The sequence below is a fragment of the Scomber scombrus genome, chromosome 7 (assembly GCF_963691925.1).
Source record: "Scomber scombrus chromosome 7, fScoSco1.1, whole genome shotgun sequence".
NCBI classification, from domain to species: domain Eukaryota; kingdom Metazoa; phylum Chordata; class Actinopteri; order Scombriformes; family Scombridae; genus Scomber; species Scomber scombrus.
In genome coordinates, this window is record NC_084976.1 from 13,761,693 (window position 1) to 13,787,063 (window position 25,371).

The following is a 25,371-nucleotide window of genomic DNA, read 5'->3' on the forward strand; positions in this document are numbered from 1 at the left end:
ATCATTGCTAACATTATGATGAATTGTTTGTCCTTTTAGTGTTTAACAAATACAGCAGTACTGCTGCTGCAATACTAACTAGGTTGATAAGATGTATGAACCGTATAGTAAGAACTTTCAGGTATCCTGCTCATTCATCAATTGCTGGCTATTAGGCAACAAATGTGTGCACAGTATGTGATATACTGTACAATAATGAGGTGACCCAGCTTTAGTGGAGGTAAAGTGATGGAAATTCACAGCTGGCTGAGCCTCTGAGTGTTGGTCCAAAATTAAACTCAAACGTCAAACAGGCTGACATAATACACCATTTTCAGGTGGTAATGTCTGATGTGTATGTGCTCAAATGTAGCCACTATCACAATTTTATTTTAATATGAGTGAGACGTTTTTGTACATTTCATTGTTAATAAATATGTGATGTACTAATGGCTTGGTCTGTCCCTTGAAAACGCTCAGAAGTGACAGTGCAGAAGCAAAAAAGAAAAGGGGGTAAAAAATACAATAGATGCAAATAATAAATATTGTTTTTTCTTTTCTAAAAAACATTTAAAACTTGATTAAAACTGCAACACTCATTCAATGGTGGTAAAAATAAGTCACGCAGTTGTAAACGGTGGTGTGTTCACTGACCGACTGCTGATGAATTAATCCGCGAAAGCGCCGCCTCCGTGCTTCCGCTTCCCCCGCCGTCACAGTCATCTGTCAGTCCGGGTAATGATGGCGGAGACGGACGATACCGACATGATGATGAACTACAACGGGGATTTCTTGAAAAGCGACAAAAAAAACAACCGCTACCCGTTCTGCGTTGTCTGGACACCCATTCCTATTTTATCGTAAGTAGCTGAATTGTCTCTTGCTCTTTTCTGGCTCAAACGTTTTGCTACGTCAAATGTATTAAAGCACATGTATATGGGGGTATTTTATGCTATATTTTCCTGTTCCACGATGTAACAAATGTTATGTGCTTTGCTCCACAGTCAAAATGAATTCTTATTTTGAATAATAATAATGAATACATTATTTTGCATCCTGCAGGTGGCTGCTCCCCTTTATTGGTCACATGGGTATATGCACCTCTTCTGGAGTCATAAGAGATTTTGCAGGATCATACTTTGTCTCGGTGAGTAACTTGTAGCATGTATACACAATTGATCCCAATTCACCTGCCATTCCTCTCCTCATGTCTCAGGAGAGTCCAGTGATGGAAATAAACATGATACAGATGGCATGTGAGTTGCAGAGTGCTGCAGCTGAATACATTATAATATAATCAATCAGTAATCCCCTGCATATTTCGTTTACGTTTTTTTAAATAAAAATGTCACTTGTGCAGCTCTTTAAATGTCTTAATTTTTTCCCAGGAGGACAACATGGGCTTTGGTAGGCCAACAAAGTAAGATACTTGATCAAAAACCATCATGATGCTGTTGCAACACAGATCAGCCACTTTTAAAACATGGATTGTTAGTTAATGAAATGGTAACGTGTTGCAGGTACTGGAAGCTTGACGTGGACAAAGTTTGTGGCCACGGTGCTGCTACATGGGACAAAGCAGTTCTTGATGCATCCGAGGAATATAAATGTAGGCCGGTAAGACGATCTTTAGAACTCTTTAACACGCATATTTATACATCACTACACATATAATGACTATTTTTCTCTGTTTTCTTGAAGCACAATTTGTGCTTAGATAACTGTCATTCCCACGTCGCCATGGCCCTTAATCTCATGCGCTACGACAACAGCACATCTTGGAACATGGTGAACTTGTGTGTACTTTCTCTCATACATGGGAAACATGTGAGGTAAGCATTTAATCCTAATTCTGCTTTTTGTCATTTAAGAGCAATGCACAAATACTGAATTAGCTCTGCTACTCTTCCAGTTAAACATCTTGAACTCTTCTTAACACATTTTGCTTTAGAGGTTTTCTTTCATCTGTCTCTCTGAAAAGCCCATATGTGTGACACTGGGATCTGCAGAAGTTATTTGCTTCTGTATTGTGCAGGGAAATTTGAACACCTAATCATTATATACAAGATAAAACAACAACTTTGTTTGCTTTTAACAGATTGAACTTCCATATTACGTTACATGTCAATCATTTTGTGGATACTTTTGTGTTTGGGTGTCCCGGTCGAGGACACTTGGACCTGTATACAGGAGCAGCCTGGGATTGAACAACTTACCTTTATGGGTCTACCCTCTTTACCATCTGAGTTCTAGTTGTCATCAAGCCCACTTTCAAAACTTCACACTTCTGGTTTTGTTTTTGCTGTTTGTTACATTACATAGAGTAAGTCAGCAAAATCGATGTCAGTGTTGTTTTGTTTTTTATATAACCGAATCACAAATCTGTCCTAGAGTTTCTAACTCTTAGTACAACATGTAACACCCTCTATCCTTAAACCTGCAGATTGAAAAAGAAAAAAAGTTATCAGGGAAAATGTAGCACCGCAACAATTAGTTGTTTCATCAATTAGTCCATGCATTCGCTAACTACATCGATTATTGATTGATAGTCATTTAAAAAAAAAAAAAAGATTCCAGCTTCTTAAATGTAAATGTTTTCTATGAAAGTAAACTGAACATCTTTAGATTATGGACTGTTGGTTAGGACAAAAAATGGCATTTGAGGTTGCACCTTGGGTTTTAGGAGACTGTGATCAACATTTTCACCATTTTCTGACATTTTACGGACCAAACGACTAATCGATAGAGAATCGAGAACATAATCAGCAGATTAATCAATAAAGAAAACAATTGTTATTTGCAGCCCTCGAGAAAAGTAAGAAACTGCACTAAGAGCAAAAGAGGTGGGATTTGTCTTCCATATTGGACAAACCTGCAGTCTGTAGATAACAATAGTAGGATTACAAGTTAGGAGAAACTATGATTTACTAACAATACTGGATCAAACACACATGAATGAACTGTGTACATATATCACAAATATGTACACAGCCTGTTAAATTTCTCTGCTGCTGGATGCTTGCGTAAGCATTAAGAGACATATGGCTCAAAGAGGTCCCCTCATTATTCTCCGCTGACCCACATAGAGAAAGCTGTCGTCACAGCATGTGGAGCCTCTGCACATACACTCCCATGGCACAGGAGTCTTTTAAACAGAAGGGGAGTCATGTAATTCATCACTGACAGACGCGCTCCCCTCCGTGCCACAGCTGGAGGTCACCTCTCTGCTGGGGCTCCCTGCGCTGGGTGGGTGGAAAGGACAGTAGGACACCAACTATAGAGGAGAGGAGCTTTGGGCCTCTGGTAGAAAAGGGATTGGACCATGTGATACATCAATACACCTCACATGTCCTTGTCTCCAAAATATACAAGATAGGGTGTTTCACCCTCCCTGCCACACACACACACAAAGACACACTCACAGTGTCCAGATGTTGATATTGTAATAATGTGTAAACACATTACCCTCTCTGTATCCTTCAGCTGGGCGGCATTCCTCAAGACCTGGCTTCCCTTCCTCATGCTCTGCGGATTCCTCGGCACATTCATCCTAACATTAAATCTGTAGTAATGTATCGAGCAGTACAACTGAATGACTCATAGACTGTGGTTATACTTTATATTTTGACATTTCTTTGACATGAATGATTTGTTTTTATGGGACACTTGTTTGTACAAAAAATACCACATGAAAGACTTCATTGCCTGTAGTGATCTGTAGTGCTGTTGTAATGTCTGTGAGGGCAAGGGCAAACTGTTTATGGGTAGTTTTGAAATCTGTAATCAGCTTTTGAAGTTTTGTTGGTTATTTTTCCTTCAAAGTGTATCATTTAGTAATGTGTTTATACTGTCTAAAACATATCTTCCAAGATGACCCCGTTTTCCACAAAGTGTTTTTGTTTTTGTCATTACAAGCATTAAAAATGGGCTGTGCCTCTTTCCTGATTGCAAACCAGTTGAGTTCCACATGTATTTTTCATGAACAGCAGTGATGAATGGGTTTCCAGACTAGCTAATGTACATTTCAGGAATGAAGCGCCGCAAAATGTATCACGAAATCTTAATGCTGAAGGTATTCATCAATTATTTGTGAGAGATATGAACTGCTACCAACGACAGAATGATGTAGGACCCACATGAGGAAAAATAGTGGTATTGGCCTAAAGAAATGTCCTCTTTCCCTCAGTCTATCTTCCTCTGGTACATAAAGATAAACGTGTGAAGTGCTTGTTGTTTTTGTTTTTTTGTTTTTTTACATGCTGTTAGTATTTACATTTCTCCACAAAGAATTTGAATGCTTTCAAACTGTGCATCCGCATGCTGGAATGTCATATACAGTAACTAATTATACGACCAGCAATACTTTATTCCATTATTATAACTATTATAATACATTTTTATTTGATTTTATTGTTTTTTTATTACTCTTAAACTAATGAGTTTTTATTATGGTTTATCTATAATATCAATATCTATTAATATCTTTGTTTTTGTAACTTAATTTTGGATGTGCTGTATACAAAGCTGTTTCATGTCTCCTCTGGCTGACTGTGGTGTAGGTCACACGCTGTGGATGTCCTGATCGTCCTCTGTACCTTTAAGGGAACCACGTACCTTTTTCATCCAACAGATTCTGCGTGATATGAACTCCCATCAATTTGCGCAAACCTTTATTCCCAGAGTGGAGCAGATGAGGAGGGACTGAGCGCTCTACTCTGCAGTTTTTCATTTGCTTGTGAGAAACTAAAGCCAAATTTGACAAATTAATTTACATGAGATTTTTGTTGTTGTTGTTAATTGGCTATAATTTAGAGATGTGTATTTCTGCAGTCCGCAGTGTGTTTTTGGGAGTACTTCTTTACGCACCATACCAGTGCTTGGAGTGTCCCTTTGGCTGTGAGTGTTTTGCTGTCACCTGCACAGTGAGATGTGACTCTAAGGATCTGCTCACGGTACCACAACTTATTCCAGGATATGCAAAGACTGTCATCATCACAGGGAATAATATACAACAAACTGGACCCGATTCATTCACAGAGCTGGAGAATGTTACCAACATCACTTTAAGCAATAATAGGTGAGAATGTCAGTGTTTGTTTTTTGTTTCATTCATGTATATCAAGCCATATTTGGACAATATGACTACCTTTAGTGATGTGTATCTAATAAATAAGTCATATCTATTTTTGTGGATGTGGGTTTTTTTTGTTTACTTTGCGCTTGAGTTGTATCCGAACATGAGACTGGTAATAATGTGTAAGGGTATATTTAACAAAAGTAGTCATCTTCACAGGATTACAGAGATGGCGTCCCACAGCTTCTCTGCCCTCATCAACCTGCGCCTCTTAGACCTCAGTGGCAACCAGCTGGCACTCATCCATCCAGAGGCTCTAAGCATACCTGGTAGTCCCCTGCAGGAGCTCAACCTGAGCCACTCATTGTACAACTTCACTGCCCTGATGGACCTCACCACGGCACTGCGTTGGGGTGGCCTCCAAGGGCTCCTCTGTCTTGACCTCTCTGGGAACCACCTTGCCCTGCTGCCCCCAGGGTTGTTCTCCCACCTTCCAAATCTGAAGCAGCTCGTCCTCACTAACAACTCTCTGTTGTCCGTCTATACTGGAACCTTCTCTGGCATGAACCATCTGGAGGTGCTGGACCTGACATACAATGACTTCAGAACATTTAGGGATGATGCCCTGAGGGAGCTGGAGAACCTTGGGAACATCCAAATCCTTCTTGGTAACAACCCTTACACCTGCTCCTGTGAGAGCCACGATTTTGTGGCCTGGTTGAATGAATCGAGGGCTCAAGTAGATGTGGATGCTGTGAGGTGTGCTTCCCCAGGAGGGTTAACTGACACCCGGCTGCGAAGGCTTGGAGTGCAGGCTATTGGATGTGTTGTTCCAGTTCAAGCAGAAGTGAGTGACCTCACCCTCCAGACATCCTATGTCTTCCTGGGGCTGGTGCTAGGGTTTGTGGGCATGCTCTTTCTCTTTGTGCTCTATCTGAATCGCAAAGGTATGAAGAATTGGATTATCGAAATGAGAAATGCGTGTCGGGATGTTCTGGAGGGATATCACTACAGATATGAGATTGACTCTGACCCTCGGTTGGGGTACATCTCAGCAGATAACGCTGGCAGGAGGGCACACAGGCATTTAGGGTTATCTCTGTTACAGCAGCAGCCAAATGACACCTGTATCATTCCTTCAGACACACAGGTCAAACAAGTGAAGACCACCACACCTGTTAACTCATGATCTCTCACTGAAGTTCAAAGAATTTGAGGAAATCTGAAAAAAGATGCAGATATGAATAGGGATGGGAATGAGAACCAGTTCCAAATTGTCCAATCCATCTGAATCGTATACCTCCAAGCTTATAAATTCCTCTTATTGAAGCCCAGACATGTGGTGTTGACAGAATGAAAAAGGTGTAACTAAACTGTGAGGGCAGGACAACCTCTGGACCGTCACCAGTGCAGCAGTTATGTATATGTATATATATATTCATCAGCGTGCAAGGTCATTGATAAACAGTGGATATTATGAAACAACTGCATTAACATTGAAACCCTGAGACCACAATGAAAAGTGATCAGGAATCAATAAGGGAATTGATAAAGAATTAGACCGATAAGAAGAATTAATAATGGCATCAATAAAATCTTAACACTTCCCATCCCTGTATGTGAATAGTTTAGGCCAGTAGATCTACATTTTATTTGATGTTTTTAAGCTTCCTTTAACCCTAACCCTGCTGGCATGAATCTCACCTTTAAAGTGCCTTTGTGAGTTTGAGGCACTGGAGTATTGATTCTGTAAATTGAACTCAATATTATGTGTTGATATCAGACATTTTTAAAGAATGTAGTACATTAGTTATATAGTGAACATCAAGTGTGATTTCCTGTTTTTTTTATTTTTTGTTTTTAGTATTATGTCTTTACATATCTTGGTACACTGCAGAAGACTGGTAGGAAGTGGAATGACATAGTTTGCTCAATGTTGTTTTAAATTTAGAATAGTTCTATTTATTATTTAGTATAATAACAAACAATTCTTCAATTTAATTAATAATGTAGCTTTATATAGCCGTAGAGTCCATGTTGTGATCTGTATTATCATATTTAAAGATACAGTTAGATATTAAAGCTACTTTCTGATACAAAACCTGTATTCACATTCATTATAAATAAACTTTTGAAGTGTTTAACCTCCTCATGCTGCTGTTTTATTGTGTGAAAACCACAAGACACCATGTTGCGCAGGCACATATTTTTCTCCTGGTGAGGTGGCCTAACTGTTCCAACTCAATCGAGTGGGTGATTAAGTGTAGCCATAGAGGGGAATAATAGAGCAGAATGAAAGATATTGTTTGGAAATACACCTGCTGACTCTGCGGCTCTACAGCTGTACACCTCTGTGTGTGTGTGTGCATGTGTGTGTTCAGACTTAGGACCAGGTTAGGTGAAGGTTAGGTAAGTAGTGGTGATGGTTATAGTTAGGGTGAATGTCCAGGAAATTAATGTAAGTGTATGAAATGTCCCTAACAGTTACTCTGTCTCTCTCTGTCTCTCTCTCTCTCTCTCTCTCTCTCTCTCTGTGTGTGTGTGTGTGTGTGTGTGTGTGTGTGTGTGTGTTTGTTTGTTTGTGTGTTTGTGTAAATGAATGATAAGGTCCATTTGTTGCAAAGTCAAGCATATAAATAACTATGATGTACATCTATTTTCCTTTTTTCCCTTTCTTCTATCACATTTATTCATTTGTTTATATATTTTATTTTATTGCCCCCACCCCTCCCCTTTTCCTTCTTCTGTGCATTCATATCCGCCTCGCGTGACATCACGGCTCACCTGTGGGTGGGTGTAGGATCTGGGATTAGCTGTAGCCGCAGGTAGTAGCCAAACATTGGCAGACTCTCGGCAACACAAGATTCTGAATTTCACCAAAAACGAGACGACACAAATGAGTGGAGTCGTGTTTTTTTCGACAGAGGAGGCAGCGCACGTTCAAGTTTGAAGAGTTTGTTTTGCTTCGTGGAAGTTAAACTCACCTGGAAATCTGTGGGCGGCCGAAAAAATCCTCCTTTTCTTTCTCTGTTTGAAAGCGCTAGCGGAGGAAAGTTTTCTCTCTTGAGACTTCCGCGATTTGCTCACAGATCAAGTTATCTGTGACAAAAAACTCAGTCCAACTATTTCCTCTTATGCGGTAAGTCCACCTTTTGTGAGAGAAGTTTAAAAACTTTTAAATGTTGACTGTGTCTGTTTCCTGCACACATACTGTAAACCAAACATGCTGTAATTGCGCGACGGAATGGGGCCAAATCATTATCAGGCCAGCAATCAATGCGCTCAATGTTGTATTTACATTCTCAGAGTTTTATGGGAGGTTACATTACTGGAAGACAAGTGTTGACGGCATAATGAGCCCTGCGTTAATGAACCGTGGTGCGTTTAATGCTTGCAGACCTATGTGGCAACAAGAGTGGAAGTTCACAACTGGTTATTATTTCTTAATGTATGCCTCTCTCACACCAGGTCCCAGGCATTTTGAGCCATGCCTGGCCACAGCACAGGGGCTCCCCAGGCGTCCCGCCACCACAAACACCACAGTTCCAACTCCAAAGCAGACAAGTACAGACAAGCTCGGACTATATCCCGGGAGAGCACCTCCAGCCAAGATGCCTACAAGGATCCTCACAGGGAGCACCCAAAGGAGCACCACAGAGACCACTCCCGCCACTCTGACACCAAGCATGGTCACAGAGGGCACCCGCGAAATGGCACCGGACGGGGCTCAGAGACTATAGGATTTATTCCAGGCTCAGCAGACAGCACGCCTACTAGCAGACATGCCTGTGGCTCCTGTGCCTCTATGGGCTGGAGCAGCTGTAAGGCCCTTATCTGCTGTGTACTGACCTGCGGGTTTTACGGCAGCCGAGAGCCCTGCCTGCCTGTTAACGAGAGCTCCACAGACCATCCCCCTAAAACAGGTAGCGAGGCCCACCCTCCTAATGGCATGGCTATGTCCAACCCCACCTGTGGCATCCACTTAGAGTCCAACAAGTCCAATAAAGTCACTAAGCTGCCTACGAGTGACAGCTTCCGCTACCCGGATGTGCGCATTGCAGGTCAGACAGTAAGGTATCCTGTGACTGCAACCAAACGGCCCCGTACACACGGCAAGGGGGAAACCCAGCGGCCAGTCAGCAACACCAGCCTGTTATCCCGTGAGGACTATGACTTGGATGACCTGAGTGACACAGGCACAGATATTGACTCTCTTATCACCAAGAAGCTGCTGGAGCTTTATGCCTTGCACCAGATTGACCAGCTGGCCAAATGCACCTCTGACTCCTCTTTCTCCCGCAAGACCAACGAGATCAGTGAGCTCATCTACAGCATCGCTCAGGACTACAACCTGGAGGAGCAGGAGGCCGAGTGCAAGCTGGTGCACGGAGTCATCCGCATCAGCACCCGGAAGGGCAAGAGAAACAAGAGCCATCAGTCGACGGGACAGCGTCCCAACGGGAGGAGTGACGGCACCCTGCCTGACAGCGGCAATGAGACCATGACCCACACCCTCCTGAGCAGTGACTGTAAGATCAAACACTGTGCTGCATCATGCAACATTTTTTCAACCAATTAACATAATTATGACTGCTGTATAAACATTTTGAAGACACCGCTTGACAACCCTTTTCACCGCCAACTGCAGCGTACTAAATATACCATCATCTGATCTGCCTTCTGTTAATGACTCATAGCTGAAGTTGAAGCTCTTTTGTTTGGCTCATAGTTATAAGCCCTAATGCACCAGGTATTTTACAGGTAGTGACCTAATAACAATTGGTTAATCTGAGGCAAGTTGATGCAGGCACACAGTGTCTGCTTAAACATATTGTAAAATAGACAGGATGACCAGATTAATCGAAAATGACATGTAAATTAATGTTTGTTGTGATAATTTTGTCTTTTTGGGGTTTTCTTCCACTGCTACAGTTCCAGAGGTGAAAGTGTCTGAGCAGACCCCATCAGATGAGCTGGCCAGGAAAATGAGACATCACAGCTCAAGAAGTGAGTACATGTGGGAATTTTCCATAACTGCCACAAAGACACGTACTGTATGTCCTCTTTAGGCCAATGTACACACATGAATGAGGAATTATGAGTTGAATACGAGCCAGGATCTATCAGCACCTGAGTGTACGGGTGTATGATTAGTGGTTAGAAACATTTCACATCATAGCATTAAATGTGTGCTGATGAAGCGTCTATTTATTTCTCCTGGTCACTGATGTTTAACTACCACCTGATGCAGCTCTGCCCCTGCAATCCATTGTACCTGCTGCAGCTGCAGGCATTTTCTCACCTCCTCTCTGCTTTCCAGCAACATACCCCTTACTATTTTGCAGTGAAAGCTCTGCATTCCTGCCTTTTCTCTGCATATTACAATCCCCTCACCCATTAGCTGCCTCCTCCCCTCGCCTGCCACCTTATACCCACCTATCAGTCCGCCTCATTCTCCCCTCAAGCTCAGCGGTCATGCGACACCACCTGCCAGAGCAGCAGATCAAGTCACATTAAATATATGCCACATAATGTCCCATGGTTTATTATGTAATTTTAGTGACTGGCTTGGGTTACAGATGGATTACTGTGCAGCAGTGTCTGTTTTTTTATTGTTATTCTGCAAAGAGTTTGGTAAAAGAATGGGGTGTCCTGTTACGTGCCTTTGAATGAGGGTACACCACATGTTTCTGCAGCTTTCACACCACAGCTTGGGAATGTGTCAGCGTCCCGTGTTAAACTTGTTGGTTTGACATTTTGTGTATGAAATCCAGAGCTTTTTAAGACATCTAGTTTATTTGTATGTTTTATTGTAATCAATGCACTAAATGAGGCTCTTTCTCAATTGCAGTGTACTCCTCCAGCACCGCCACAGACTCTTCAGGCGCTCCTCTGCTTCACTAAAGGGCAACACAAGATGAAAAGTGCCTACCTGTGTATTGAAAAGGGATGTAGCCAACTAGATGGACAGTTTTATCCTTCTGCTATCATTTATGCTGTTACTGAGCGGAGCGCCTTTTTACCCTGGATTCTCCTTTTAGTGGTCCTGTTATTGTTTGCTATCAGGGTGTCATTTAACTTCACAGACCTTTTAAATCTTGAGCAAATGACCCTGTGAGGAGGCATGGTTTTGTTTTTAACACAGGGAAATACAATGCAAGTTTTCTATGTGTTCTTGTGCAGTGTTTAAAGTTGTTTCGCACCATTGTGTGAGAAAAAGAAACATGACTACACTCCATGCAGGTTTTCAGGCCAGAGGATAGAGACTGATGGTAAAACATAACCGTCCTCATTCTTGACTGTGTGACTGTTTTTGCAAGCCGCTGTGCATGTTCTGTATGTGTGTGTGTGTGTGTGTGTGTGTGTGTGTGTGTGTGTGTGTGTGTGTGTGTGTGTGTGTGTGTGTGTGTGTGTGTGTGTGTGTGTGTGTGTGTGTGTGTGTGTGTGTGTGTGTGTGTGTGTGTGTGTACGGGCTTATTGCCATTTAGAACCCTTAGAAACATGTTGTGACCTGAAAAATCAGCATTCATCTGTATTGTTAAGCCATATTTTGATGTATATATTTTTACTTTCTGGGTTAAACCATTTATGGCATTTTGCAACAGATTTTTTTTTTATTCAATGGTGTGTCCTGTTTTCAATAAAATAAAAATCTTCATGCTTTTTTTGTTGTTCTGTGTGTGTTCAATAAGTAAAATATATTTTTAATGCAGCGTAAGAATATTTAAGTCATCTAGTTCTCATTTCAGCTCTTACAGAAAATATGAAATAGTTCCCTGTGCTTCAAACTACATATATACTCATTTGTTTTGCAGCAAATTATTTGCTTTCTGACACTGTCTCTTTAACCTACTTTTTCTCTTCATCTCTTGCATTATTGTTGTCAAGCTCATCTCCCCGAGGTCACTGTGTTGTAGCAGGCAGGCTTTTCCGCCCTCAGCAGAATAAGGAACTTGTTTAGCTGGTTCTGACAAAAAGGAAATAAAATCCGGGGGTTTGTCTTTGTCATTTATTGCCAAGGGTGGAAGCACTGCAGAAAATCAACCAGATTTTAGGAACCTTTTATATTTTTCTGTATTAACCAGTAATTTATATTTAAGATAAACTACTGTCTTGAGGTATGCTTTTGGAAGGCAGGTCATTTGTTGTTGCTGCCAACCAAAATACTATAATATATTCAATGAGCTCTTAAAATGAATAACAAGTGTGTTTGTTTTTGACAGTTGGTTGATTGACATTTTCAGGTGTAGTGTTACTGTAATTACAGTGGTATTTACAGTAGTGCTCAGGAAACGCAGGTTTTGTTAGGAATACAGGGAATTTTCAACACTGAAGACTTCAGTAATTAAGTGTCAGCGACTTGAAAACAAGACAAAATCAAGCATCAGGAAAGTGATTCAAAAGCATACTTGTAACAATGTGATTTTCAATGAAAATAGTTGAAAAGATCTCACTTTTCGGTGCAATTTTTCATTTGCGTGTAGGTAGAGAGAGACATTACTCAAGCGAGCCTGGTAAACTGCATATTAGCAGTTTGTCTGGATTCCTCTGTACCAAATGTCAAGCTTCTTTTGACTTGCTTTACTGTTTATGGTGTGTTGCATTAGCCCTACATAACCCCATTTCCACCGGCTCTCTGCCCCCCCCCAGCACATTCCTGTCTTACCTGAATGAGGTCTCATGTAAAAGGCTCACTGTTTCACAACGAACATACCAAAGGATAGGTGGAATCAAATGGGCTTGTTCTGTATCAAATATAGTTCACAGACTATTGACAGAAATTTAAAGTGAAAGTGATTTAAACATTTCTTCCACAATTGCACATTCAAATCCTTGTTCTTTTTTGTCAAAAGCTTACATTTTTTTAATGTATTTGTAACAAAAATGTGTAACAAAAACTACATGGCTCAGTTTAAGGACTCAGTTTAAGGCCTCTTTTTATGCTTGTCTGTTAAGCGTTTGTCCAAATGAACTTCCACAATTATCCAAGAGAGGGAGACAAAATACCACAAGCATTAAAAAAAGAAATTAAAAAAAGAATTACACACTGCAATTAAGAAACATTATCATGGGTTATTTTCAACGGTTGTCTCTACCTTTATGTGAAATAGTGTAACTGCAACATCACTAGAAAGTCTATAGTATAAACTTTGTAAATATGCCAGTGAAGTAATTACTGATATCCAACACTGACAGTTAACTTTGGTGTAAACACAATCTGGTAAAACAAGAAATAGAAGAACACGATGAGTGAATCATACAGGATGTCTCATATGAGTTTTGTGAGTTTGCGACACCAAATACAACATTTTGTCTGCTTATTGAATCAAGTGTTTTTTTCTTTCCTACAGTAAGCTGTCACAAGGTTAGAAAAAGAAAATACTGTCATAGTGTAGGCTGTAATTATTATTAGGAAGGGAGAGGTTGTCAGGAGAGTTATCTGTTTTTTCTTTTTATTGGAGGGAGGATAGTCCAAAACATTTGGGAGAGCATTCCTGATGTGTTCGTATTCAATTCTTACCTCTTCTTGTAAAAAAAAAAAAAAAAAAAAAAAGTTAATTTTTTTTTCTTCTAAATTTATTAGCTTTCTGTTTTCCTTTTCAAAAGTAGTTGTAGGAGTAGGATGGATTTTTACAGAACATTATCATAATTACTCATAATGCTTTTTCCATAACTGTATTGTCTTGATGTATTGGGGATAGGCATTTTTAGGGTATTTTTCCTAGTGAAAGGGTGTGTCCAGCGAAAAGTATAAATAGCCTTTTCTTTTCTTTTAATAAAATAAAATATTTAACTGAGCCACCCTCCCCACACCAATTTGCTCACAGTCCCTTCCTTAATATGTTATGCACCTCTGGTTCCAATGAAGCAACATCGCACATCACTGAAAGAAAATTGTAATCCCAAATTACCACATGTTTAGGGCTGTATCATGTAGAAAAGTCTAAAGGTCTTTTAAACCATTTCAGGGGATTGAGTGTTTCCAAAGATATCACTATCTTTGGAAACACTGGTCTCCTGACAGTTCAAAAAATGGGCTTGAGCAATACTTGGCTGCACAACATGTGATGCAAATGATGCATCTGCCAAAAAACTGTAGGAGTGAAGATGTTGAGAACAAATTGTCATGTTCATGTGAAACAGCTGCTACATATTGAGTCACATTTCAAACATGGTTTGTTGTGGTTCTTTAAAGATTGAGACAGACGTTCATTATTATGTTCATGTATAAAAATAGATTTATTTGAAATGTTCTGTAAATGCAGACAAAATGTATTTACAATATTGAAGCTAAGAGAATATCTTCAACATGAGACACAGTATATTAAACATTGGTAAAAAATCTGCCCTTTTGTAATATGTGGAAAGTCAAATCCACTTCAGCAGATACAATCTATTCAAACATGGTTAAAGTGACCTCAGCTTCAATGTAAATAAAAGTAATTCATAGTCTCATGAAAGATAACATGTTTGCACCAGTTCACACACTTTTTGAGCATGGCACTGTCAGGAGGACAACAAAGGAACGTTGTTTGGTAAGTTCAACAACAACGACAAAAAAACCCCATCACTGCCGTCTCTGATAGTCAACTTTCTCCATGACCGTTTCATAGAGTCCACCAATCCTCTTCTACCTGCAGAGCAGCATGTCGACCAGCAGCTCCAGCAGATCAGCCTGGCCAATCACAGGCCGGAAGAACAGTTCAGTGATGAGGCCAGGTGTGATGCTCTGCAGCGTGGACGCTGTGAGGAGGATTCGAGCAAAACGCTCCTGGTCCCCAGGGTGAAGGAGTTGGACCACCTCGCTCAGGGCGTGCTGAGCTTCCTGTTGCAACCCCTCAACAAACAGAGCTGCCTTAAGGTCTGGGACATCTGTTGAATGTAAAAACAGGACATTATTAGTGATATTCACATGTAAAATGTAGTTTTACAGAGTATTGAAATATTATTATTGAAAGCTGTGATTGAAGTTTTACCAATATGAACTAATAAATCAAATTGTTTGTCATACTGTAATCAAGTGAAAACATACCTGGATTAAATATCGTTGTCCCTTTGAGGTACGCATACTCCTTTGGACTCAAATCCAAACTCCAAAACTTTTTGATGCAGGACTTGAGCTTGCTGACTCCGGCTATGGTGGGCTGCTCTTTTTCCATCTCAGGGCTCTCCTGGTTCAGGAGAATCTTTTTCAGCATGCTGTCAGTGGGGGAATCCGTCACCTCAAAATCCACATGCTCCTGGGCCAGACCCAAAATGAAGAGGGGTGCCCAGCAGCTTTTGAGAAGTGAAAACTGGTCATTAGGTGGAAGCTGGTTAAAAGCGGGCAAGTTCTTCATGAAATGGACAGTTTTAACCAGAACTGCTGAAGCTTCTTTGCAAATCTCAGTCGGCCTTCTTAAGCACACTGTCCGACGCAGCTCACAGTTGCATCTATGAGGTACTGAATTGTAGTTGAAGCTGTGTTGACTTGGTTTGCTGTTATCCATTTGGCTGAGGATGTTGAAGAGGATAGGATTCAAAAGCCTGTCGCTGTTGGTTGAACAATGGCACCCGTTATCCATTTTGTAGGTGTTAGAGATCTGTGCAGTCAAATGTAGTTGTCCTCTCATAATACAGGCTCTTTATGAGCTTGTGAGTACTAGTGCTGCTGCCTCTAGTATTCCTCTATTTATAAGACCAACCCACCCTACTAAGTGGACCTTGACTTGTCAATACACTCTCAGTGAAAAACAACTGTGTGCTTTGCCAAGTGACTGGTGGAATAACCCTGGGAAACCGATAAGCTTTTCTCAATGAAAAGGAGCTGTGGAGTAACGCCGTGATGTCAAGAGGGATGGGCCTTATCTTTTAGCCGGTGTCATTAACCCAGGCAGTACCAAGCTACCAAGGACTGCAAAGGTAATCAGCCTCCACTGTGTCCCTGCCAACTCACACCTGAACAGTTGGAGAGAGGCCAAAGCAGAGAGGGGGCATTGACCTAAAGTTTAAGTCCTCATGAAATGTAACATGTCTCTTTTTTATGTAAATTCAACTTATTGTGGTAAAACTGCAGTGAACATTTGTCAGTGATTTATGTTATACAACTGCAAAATCCAACCTCTTTTTCAATATTTGTTTGTCTTTGAAATTAATAAAATAAAACAAACCAACAAAAAAGTGCCCTTCAGGTAAAATGTATGACTTAATTTGGATGTCTGGGTCAGAAGGCAAAGCAACTTTATTTGTATAGCACATTTCAACAACAAGACCATTCAAAGTGCTTTACATAAAACATAAAGGGCATCAAGTGGTGGAAGAACTACTCAGATCGTTTACCAAATTAAAAACTACTGATACAGCAATGTAAAAATACTCCATTACAAGTAACAGTCCTGCATGAAAAATCCCACTTAAGTAATAGTGCATAATTATTATCAGCAAAATGTAGTTAAGTATTGCAGTAAAAGTAGTGGTTTGGTCCCTCTGATTGATATATTATTATATATGACATCATTAGATTATTAACAGTGAAGCATCAGTGTTAGAGCAGCATGTTACTGTTGTAATTGCTGGACGTGGAACTAGTTTGAACCACTTCATGTACAGTAAGCTGTTTTTTGTCCAGTAATTCTCAACCTATGGGTTGGGCCCCTCTGAAGGGTGACCAGATACATTTGACGGGCCATGAGATGATTAATATTAGAGGAAAGAAAAAAAGAAAATCCTGATACACATCTGCTTTCAGTGTTTGGACTTTTTCTCTAATCTTTGATTTGTGCTGAAATATTAGATCATTTGAACATTTCTTAAAATGAAACCATGTGAGAAGTTTGGAGGGGAAAATTACTATTTAGTGGAGCTGTTAACAATTCATCTGAAATGTGACCCTGACTACACAGTGCTTTTTGTAAGACGTCAAAAGCCAAAAAGATTGGAAACCACTGGTTTCATCTATAACATCTTTATTTTAAAAGCTTGTTATATTATTCATTGTGTCAAATCTTCATCTGAAAAGTTACTAAAGCTGTCAAATCAATGTAGGGATATGCAGAATAGAAAATAATAAAGTTTACTTGGGTATTTCCATATTATGCTACTTTAAAGTACAATAACCTCAAAATTGTACTTAAGTACAATACTTGAGTAAATGTACTTAGTTACTTTCCACCACTGAGGGCATCAAGATAAAATGTAAAAGAAATACAATACACTATAAAAAGACACATTTCAATACAATTAAAAATAGTTAGACAAAAAAAAAGAAGCTAGAACAGAATAAGAGATAAAACAGGAGAAAAAAAAGGTATTGTGATGTGCAAGATACAAATCAACAGCCTTAAATTTGATTTATTGAAGGCAGCAGCAAACAGAAAAGATGATTGATTGATTTAAAATAACTGAGGCAACACATTCAAGATTTTGGGAGTTCCAGATATGTGGAGCATAAAAACTGAAAACTGCCTCTCTATGTTTAGTTTTGACTCTGTGGACAGAAAGCAGACCTGTCCCAGACGGCCTGAGAGGTCTGGATTGTTCATAAAGTTGCAGAAGACCAGGAATGTATTTTGGCCATGAACCATTCAATGCTTCATAAACTAACATCAGTATTTTAAAATCACAGACAGGAAGTCAGTGTATGAGAACAGGAGTGATGAGACCAGTTTCTTGGTCTTAGTGAGGACTCGAGCAGCAGCATCCTGAATCAACTGCTACATATTCACAGCTATATGATGAAAGTTTATCTGTGATCAGTTTAAGGTGTGTGATGAGTTCTGACATCTCAAATAGTTAATCCTAGTTCAATATGCAATTAACACAAGTGTGATGTGGAAACTTGAAGCGCACAAACATTGAGAATACATTTCACAGTGAATTAGGAGACATTGCGTGTCCAGCAGCTGTTTGAAATAAACAATGTTTGCATATTCGAAGGAGCAGATGTAATTTTAATGAGGTAATTGAAATTTTCTTTGTGAAAAAAATATAAGCCATAAACCATATAGCATTAGAAGCAGGAGTATTTTTAATATATCCTAAGACATATCTGGAAGGGATCTTTAAGTAGTAGTTATCCCAAATAGTTGATTTATGTTTGCCAAATACAAAGTAAAAGCTTTAATAAAAGGATTTTTTTTAAAAACCTCACTCACACGGTTGCAAAAGCTCAAGGAACATTTGATGTTTCCAAAATGCAGCCTCTCCTCCACTGTCAATAGAGGGAGTACAGACAGCATCTCTTGATGTTATAAAGCGTTCATACATCTCAGGGTGACTTTGTAAGTCAAATAGCTGTTTTTATTCTGAATTAATCAAAGTTGTTTGAGAAAATTTAAGGAATTTCAGTTTATGATGTCTGTGACAGGTGGTACAATGTTCCCGCTTGTCATTTCTAATTCATTATCTTCCCCGTGCCTGGCACCGAGGTTTGACGCTGATAAGCAAATTACTTTATTATTGTCACAAATAAACAAACAACATTTTCAATGACCAGCTCTTTCGTCTGAACATTAAGTACCGTGAACCCTGTACATTTCTTCAGCATGTTGTATAGTACTGCAGATATTTCACAGATAACACAATACATTATGCTCATATACTTTTGATGGGACACTTGCTGCACAATCCAGGAAGCCTGTAAGAATTATAGGATCCATGCTCCAAGGAGAGATCTGAACCTCAGAGCATTGGAGTCAAGGTCAGTTCACAATGTGAATGACTGCAATAAAGAGATTACAAGCTAGACACCACTGGCAGCACCAGTCACCGAATGTTTGTTTTACTTCATCAGCCTCTTTACTCATTCCTCCAAAGAATACCCCAGAACCAGTTTTATAACCTTGATTCTTTGGACTAATCTCATTATGACACAAAAAAGACGTGACATGTCCGCACTCACAGGACCAGAATCATAATGGACCGAAGCTTCACATACATGATACAAGACATTACGTTATCTCTCTGGCCCTCTCTGTAAAGTGACCTGTAGTGCACTCGGCAGCCTCAGGCTTCATGAAGCATGCTGACAGTTGTAAATGCTTGTGATAAGGCTTGTATTTATAGAGTTTAGGAGCAGGCAGAGACGGACACGGAGGACAGACGCTTATCTCCTCTGGGACAGTAAAATCATTCAATCTATAAGTGGAGCAACTGCTGTATTCTGATATCAAGGAAGTGCAAACCTCCAGGTCTGATGAAGCATGATGTAATGGCTTGCATCCAAGACTAGTTATCATAAATACCTACAACTTTACAAAGTAGCAGCAGTGCAAAAACAATTGAAAACATAGGAAATATGTTAATATATACAAAGACAGTTTTTGATGGAAGCAATGTTTTTTTTCTTGTTACTACTGAAAATCTTTTTCCACAGGTCAATGACCTCTCCGTGTGACTGTTTCATGTGTGTGCGTGATGGATACCTCGTCTGGAACATCACACTTGACCTTGACCTATTGTTAGTACAGCAGGGGGTCATTTTCCTGACTCCCTTTTCACAAGTTCAGTGATCCTTGAACTAAAGGTGAGACTCATTCTTCCACAGTGGTCAGTTCAATCCTCAAAGAGAAAAAAAACCCTTTCGTGATCTCGAGAATCTGATTCTCACAATGCAAATTCATTTTCATACACCGTTAGGCCACGTTCACCATAAAAGTAGTCACATATTTTATAAGAGTAATCATATATAAATCCAACTTCTCTCATCACATAAAGTGTTTTTTTGTGTGACTTTTTTGCTTGGTTCAATTGGGGAAAAAACTGCAGTCTTTATGCATAACAGAGTGTCACAGCATGTTTAATATATCTGCAAAGATGTGTTTCCTCTTCCAGGTTCTCTGTGGGTTTATTTAACTTTCTATACCTCCTCACAGACTTTTGTTTGTTTATTATGTCTATTTGTCGTATAAATGTCTGTTTATAGCAAGTTCTCCCATTTAATGTGTATAACGTACGTGTTATAAAGTTTAATACACGGTCTCCCATAAAGTTGGAATAAAATATTTTTTACCTCTTTCCATGAAATAATTGTGAAAATGTGATTTGTTATTGATAGATAAAGTGTATATATTTTCAAAATTGTATTGATCAATCTCATTACACCTGGTCAAAGGTTATTACTGATGTGTATAAATAGAAAATAAAAAGAGGAATGTGTCGGATCGTGTATTTTAGCATTATACAAAACTAAAAAGGGTTTAGTTTTGAATACACATTTATGTACTTGCCTGTGAAAAGATTTATGTCTGTAAATGAATGTTGGTTAAAATAGTAGTAATCTCCTCCTCTGTAGTTTCCAAACATATTTTTGGCACCCTTAAGGTTCAATACAGGGTTTACAGGTCAGAGCGGCTATGACTAATGCATAATAAGAGTGTAATATGATGTGTAAAGTGATGTCAGGGTCCAGACGCCCGCATTAGTTTTACTGCCTGTTACTATCAAAACACATTGATAAAAGCTGAGTTGAAGGCCAAAGCAAGAGTTGGCCTCCGGGTTAATGAACCCATGACTGAATACGTTTCTTGGTTGTCGATCTGAAAGACCGAAGAAATAAACAATTGTTAATATAAAAGATTTTCCACTTTCTTTTTTTCCCTAATTCCCCCCCCCCCCCCCCACAAAGGCCTTATGTGTTGTAATGAAAATAGATATGTAAAGTTAAAAACTGAGCCAGGATACTGTGTCTTTAAACTGTAATGTGGGCCTTGCAGTTTCACTTCTCCTTTTATCATTTTATTAAATATAATAAATTAGCCGCATTCACCCAAGAAGATTGGTATCACTCTTAGAAATGCTTCCATTTCTAGGATATTACTGGGGGATTTCTAAGTATTTGGTTTGATTGCCCTGATCTCCTGATAAAGAAACTATAACACATATGGTAATACAATAAGAGACATGACATATTGTTATGTCAGATAAAGATAGACATGATAAAAACCACAGTATCTTTAAGGTGTACTCTTTGTATCTATGCAGGTCTATCTTATAATTAGCATACCTGTTATAAGGAACTTGATACATTTCTTTGAAAGTAAGATAGACAGATATTTTTTAGAGTTTAAAATCTAGACACTATCTTCTGCCTTTATTCTCTCTGTTTACTTACAAGCACATACCTATTGGCATTGTTTTAATTGCTTTTAAATTCTTGAGTAATTTGAGCACCTGCATGTATTAACTATAGTTACACTTAGTCAAATTAAAGTTGTAGGGATATGACGAATATTATCTTGACTATCCTTACAAATTAATATTTGTATTTACTGCAAGCATCAATGCATGAACATCGATAACAACAAAAAGAAAGAAAAAGAAAATAATCAAAATCAATTAAATTAAACAAAAATAAACATTGAATAGAAAAATTGTGTATAGAAATTATTATCATTATTATATAAAATATGTATAGAAGGTACAGATGGACATGTAATCATTTGTTGCTGCTTTAAAAAAAAAAAAAGCATCGTTTGTGTTGTAATATAGCTGAATATCATTAAGACAGAGAATAAAGTAGGGTTTTCTATTTGTCCATTTTATATGGAACTTTCTAAAAATGACAAACAGCTGAATTAAAAAGAAGAGAGAGATTGCTTTGACTGATGGGCACCTTAAACTACTACTAACAAAACAGCACTAAAAAGATTAGAAAGATATAAAAATGGCCCAATATAACAATTCCAATAAATCTTAAGCAACATCCACATAGCAACCTCAAAGCTCTCCAAATGTTAAAAAACGGAATGATATATTATGAATCTTAGTGTTATCAAACATATTGAATCAGTTATTTCACAAATTAAAATAGAAGTAAAGTCTACATTAAAAAAAAAAAAAAAAATATATATATATATATATATTTTTTTTCCCCCCCCCAATTACAAATATTTAATTTAATTTTATTACAAAATATTTTAGCTTCGTCTCAGGAAGCGGAACTGACGTCACGCCAGAACGTCGTTCCGATGACGTAAGGTGTCTCGGAATAAACAATCATGGCGGATTGTGAAGCGTCTGCACCGGTGTATTTGGTCATCAGCAACATCCCCGCCGCTTTTCGCTCAGCGGACCTCAGAAATTATTTCAGTCAGTTCATAGAAAGCGGCTGTTTTCAGTGTTTTCACTATCGACACCGGCCGGAGGTTATTAAGGAGTCTGAGGGTCAAAACTCGGTGTGTGATGGCAGCGAAGAGAGCAGCTCCAAACCCCCGGAGCGTGACCGAGGAACGGCGGAAAGCAGCTCCAAACCCCCAGAGAGCGACCAAGGAACGGTGGACAGCAGCTCCGTGAAGAAGCAGCAGCAGGCGGTGAAAACGGGCTGTTGTGTGGTCTCAGTTCGGGCTAAAGAGGCAGACAGATTCATCAAGATGTATGCGGGGAACCACTGGATTGACTCGAAGGGCAGCTGGCTGTCCAGACGCTGTGTAATCAAAAGAGTAAAAGTCTCACATGAAAATGGTTTGTAGAAACACATTTTACGTGTAGTCCTACTGTCTTAATGTGAACAGTTAAGTCGATTCAACATTCAGGATTTTGTTACTGTCATTTCTCAGTAGTCGTTCACATTGAAATTATATTCTGTTTTGAAGCTTGGCACAGTTTTAGAGCCTGTGCTTCTTTCATTTACACCATTAAAAAAAACATCTGTCTCTTTTGCATCCCTCCAATTATATGGATATGAAACACTAAATACTTAAAGTATGTTTTTGTAGCCTAAGATAATAAACTGTATACAGTATGTCCCCCCTTTAAAATCATGTAGTTCATGTAGTAATCAGCAGTTATTTTTTTATTGATTAATCTTGTAATCTATGGTATTCTGTAAAGTGCCAAACAATTGTGAAACACTGTCTGTCTATTAGTGAAGCTGTCATCAGCAAATGTTTATTGTGCATACTTACTAAATAAGTTGAACAATAACTTGATTATCATAAATTACAGATCTGCAAATATCTACTATGAGTCACAGATTAGTTTTCTAATGTAAAGCAGAGGCAATGTATGTTAACTTGTATTGTGCCTTGATGTAAGTGTTGCAGTGTATGTTGTTGCTGTCTTTTGTCTTGTTAAAATGTCGTATCATTGTATTGACATGTCTTTGTACATCTAAAACTGTATTTCAGATGAGGAGTCATTCCGCTATAAGACAAAGTATGAGCAGCGGCACCGGTCGTCCTTAACAGAGCGTTTCACAGAGGCGGATCTCAGAAGCTTATCTGAGCTGAATCCGCCCTCTCTGATGCCTAATGGAAATGTGGGAACACCAGTGAAAGTGTTCCTCCAGCTGATCCAGTCCTGCCGCCTGCCTCCTCGCCTCATCAAGAAGTTGGGCCTCACATTCCCCAAGACCAGCTCCAACCGTCGTTACGGCAACGTGCATTTCCAGTATCAGGACTCTTACACGCTTCCAGCCACAGAGGAAACTGTGCTAACAGCTGGTGGGCATGAAATATCAGGGCCAGGCTCTTTAGCTGCACCATCCGCTGGACGCAGACTGCTGGCTGATCACACAGAAACAACAGAGACTGATGAGCCACAAAAAGAAGTAGAGGAGGAGGATGCACAGTCAAATGCAGATGATGTAGGTTTGAATCTGTATTTATTACTTGTCAAATAGCTTTTTACTGTCAATATGTGATATAAGGCTTGCTATGATCATTCCTGTGCTCACGGTTTTCCAATTATTCATGTTGTTGGTTATAGGATGATGACCGCTGTGAGGAGTGGGAACGCCATGAAGCTTTGCACGATGATGTAACGAGCCAGGAGCGAAGCAAAGAGAGGCTGTATGAAGAAGAGATTGAGTTGAAGTGGGAAAAAGGTGGCTCAGGCCTGGTATTCTACACTGACGCACAGTACTGGCAGGAAGAGGAAGGAGGTAACCAAAACATTAAACATGCAGCTTTCCACACTTCCCATACCTTTTTCCCATTTTTTGTTTATGAATGAAAAATCACATAATTTTGGTTGAGATCTGACAGTAATGGTATTGGTAAATTAGACACAAAAATCCTCTTTCAGGAAACAACACATCGCTCAGCCTTACCTCATTGGCTGCTGGGACATTTTTTATGACCTAGTTAGATAACTGAAATGAAAATCAGCAGCACTCATGAAAAACTGGACTTGACCACTAACAGTTTCAATAAAGTGTGTTTGGGTTTGAAGTATTGATTACGTCTATGTCTCTTTCTGTCCCTATTTCAGATTTTGATGAACAAACGGCAGATGACTGGGATGTTGACATGAGTGTCTACTATGATAAAGGTATCTCAAGTTACAGTTATTCAGTTTCAATGATCAACATTAACAAAGAGTACATTTAAAAGCCCATAAAACTATTCTTGCGTTGTTGGATTTACTTTAACCAAGCTCTCCCTCACACAGATGGAGGTGACATGGATTCCCGTGACTATGTCCGAATGCGGTATGAAAAGAGGCTGAGGGACGGTCTTGAAGATGGATCAGGACACAATCAGACTATCGGCAGCTTTGAGAGGTTCACTAAGGTAAGAAGTCTGCCACAGCCCATATTTGTACCCCATTTCTTTGCACTACAGTCTGTACAACCAATTTTTTCATATATTTTCTTGGGTTAGGGTTTTGGTCGTCGTGTGATGGAGAAGCAGGGCTGGAAGGACGGTGAAGGCTTGGGGAACAGTCAAGTTGGGATGCCTGAAGCCCTTGAGAGCGAGGGCCAACATCCAAACTGCAAACGGGGGTTCGGGTGAGTATAAACATGAAAACAGAATCAACAAAATATATTAGCATATTTCGGTGTGTGAGTTAGCTGATTATATTTCGGCATATTTCTTTTGTTTTGCAGGTATCATGGAGAGAAATTGCTCTTACATCTTGGAAAAAAGGCCAGACCAAATTTCCATATAACTACAGTGTATGATAAACCCAAAGACATAGATGAAGGTGACACCTTGCTCAGACGCCAACCAAGCACCAGCATGAAGTACAGAGGCTGGCAGCCAGGTGGCACCATTGGACCACGAAGATGACATTAATTCAGTTATTATTTTGTATTTATATATATATGTGTATTTTAAATAATTCAGTTGTCTGATTTTGCTATTAAACAATTTCAACACCATTCAATCCACTTGTGTTGAGCTTTGTTTGTGTATACAGAACCAGCCAGTTTGGATGCACTACTTGCTCGATTATTTTTCTCTTTATTTTACTATTTTCTGCACTATAATTACAAGAACAATACTCAAAATATCAAAACTACAAAAAATATAAATAATATAAAATCATGTAGTAAACAAAAAAGTGTCGAACTAACTAAAATATTTTTGCACCACTCGGAATTAAAACTTTTATTA

General features: G+C 39.3%; 5 protein-coding genes across 5 annotated transcripts; 4 read left to right on the top strand and 1 right to left on the bottom strand.

Annotated features, from left to right (window-relative positions):
• The first annotated feature begins 717 nt into the window (after positions 1 to 717).
• On the top strand, positions 718 to 4,324 carry LOC133983438 (transmembrane protein 222-like). Its single transcript, XM_062422517.1, has 6 exons — positions 718 to 839; positions 1,042 to 1,126; positions 1,368 to 1,399; positions 1,500 to 1,596; positions 1,681 to 1,811; positions 3,463 to 4,324. Exons 1-6 carry the CDS (start codon positions 718 to 720, stop codon positions 3,545 to 3,547), a joined length of 552 nt encoding a protein of 183 aa, XP_062278501.1. The 3' UTR covers positions 3,548 to 4,324.
• Positions 4,325 to 4,616: 292 nt separating this feature from the next.
• On the top strand, positions 4,617 to 6,242 carry LOC133983378 (trophoblast glycoprotein-like). Its single transcript, XM_062422446.1, has 2 exons — positions 4,617 to 5,056; positions 5,273 to 6,242. The coding sequence occupies exons 1-2, from the start codon at positions 4,752 to 4,754 to the stop codon at positions 6,240 to 6,242; spliced, it is 1,275 nt and encodes a 424-aa protein (XP_062278430.1). The 5' UTR covers positions 4,617 to 4,751.
• A 1,816-nt stretch (positions 6,243 to 8,058) lies between these two features.
• On the top strand, positions 8,059 to 10,957 carry kdf1a (keratinocyte differentiation factor 1a). Its single transcript, XM_062422450.1, has 4 exons — positions 8,059 to 8,192; positions 8,522 to 9,582; positions 9,986 to 10,060; positions 10,905 to 10,957. Exons 2-4 carry the CDS (start codon positions 8,541 to 8,543, stop codon positions 10,955 to 10,957), a joined length of 1,170 nt encoding a protein of 389 aa, XP_062278434.1. The 5' UTR covers positions 8,059 to 8,192; positions 8,522 to 8,540.
• Positions 10,958 to 13,891: 2,934 nt separating this feature from the next.
• On the bottom strand, positions 13,892 to 15,685 carry nr0b2a (nuclear receptor subfamily 0, group B, member 2a). Its single transcript, XM_062422939.1, has 2 exons — positions 15,087 to 15,685; positions 13,892 to 14,926 (listed from the first exon to the last, which is right to left on the bottom strand). Exons 1-2 carry the CDS (start codon positions 15,664 to 15,666, stop codon positions 14,685 to 14,687), a joined length of 822 nt encoding a protein of 273 aa, XP_062278923.1. The 5' UTR covers positions 15,667 to 15,685; the 3' UTR covers positions 13,892 to 14,684.
• A 6,126-nt stretch (positions 15,686 to 21,811) lies between these two features.
• gpatch3 (G patch domain containing 3) lies at positions 21,812 to 25,044 on the top strand. The gene is made up of 7 exons (XM_062422940.1): positions 21,812 to 22,492; positions 23,158 to 23,615; positions 23,738 to 23,912; positions 24,242 to 24,301; positions 24,422 to 24,543; positions 24,634 to 24,761; positions 24,861 to 25,044. Exons 1-7 carry the CDS (start codon positions 22,030 to 22,032, stop codon positions 25,042 to 25,044), a joined length of 1,590 nt encoding a protein of 529 aa, XP_062278924.1. The 5' UTR covers positions 21,812 to 22,029.
• Positions 25,045 to 25,371: the final 327 nt, after the last annotated feature.

Excerpts from the sequence above, each read along its gene's own strand:
- LOC133983438 (XM_062422517.1), top strand. The coding sequence starts at position 718 with ATGATGGCGGAGACGGACGATACCGACATGATGATGAACTACAACGGG. Across the intron at positions 1,127-1,367 it reads CAGGATCATACTTTGTCTCG|GAGGACAACATGGGCTTTGG; the intron begins GTGAGTAACTTG and ends ATTTTTTCCCAG. Across the intron at positions 1,812-3,462 it reads ATACATGGGAAACATGTGAG|CTGGGCGGCATTCCTCAAGA; the intron begins GTAAGCATTTAA and ends TGTATCCTTCAG.
- LOC133983378 (XM_062422446.1), top strand. The coding sequence starts at position 4,752 with ATGAGATTTTTGTTGTTGTTGTTAATTGGCTATAATTTAGAGATGTGT. Across the intron at positions 5,057-5,272 it reads ATCACTTTAAGCAATAATAG|GATTACAGAGATGGCGTCCC; the intron begins GTGAGAATGTCA and ends TCATCTTCACAG.
- nr0b2a (XM_062422939.1), bottom strand. The coding sequence starts at position 15,666 with ATGAGAGGACAACTACATTTGACTGCACAGATCTCTAACACCTACAAA. Across the intron at positions 14,927-15,086 it reads GACAACGATATTTAATCCAG|ATGTCCCAGACCTTAAGGCA; the intron begins GTATGTTTTCAC and ends TACATTCAACAG.
- kdf1a (XM_062422450.1), top strand. The coding sequence starts at position 8,541 with ATGCCTGGCCACAGCACAGGGGCTCCCCAGGCGTCCCGCCACCACAAA. Across the intron at positions 9,583-9,985 it reads CACCCTCCTGAGCAGTGACT|TTCCAGAGGTGAAAGTGTCT; the intron begins GTAAGATCAAAC and ends CCACTGCTACAG. Across the intron at positions 10,061-10,904 it reads GAGACATCACAGCTCAAGAA|TGTACTCCTCCAGCACCGCC; the intron begins GTGAGTACATGT and ends TCTCAATTGCAG.
- gpatch3 (XM_062422940.1), top strand. The coding sequence starts at position 22,030 with ATGGCGGATTGTGAAGCGTCTGCACCGGTGTATTTGGTCATCAGCAAC. Across the intron at positions 24,544-24,633 it reads GCTTTGAGAGGTTCACTAAG|GGTTTTGGTCGTCGTGTGAT; the intron begins GTAAGAAGTCTG and ends TTCTTGGGTTAG. Across the intron at positions 24,762-24,860 it reads AACTGCAAACGGGGGTTCGG|GTATCATGGAGAGAAATTGC; the intron begins GTGAGTATAAAC and ends TTTGTTTTGCAG.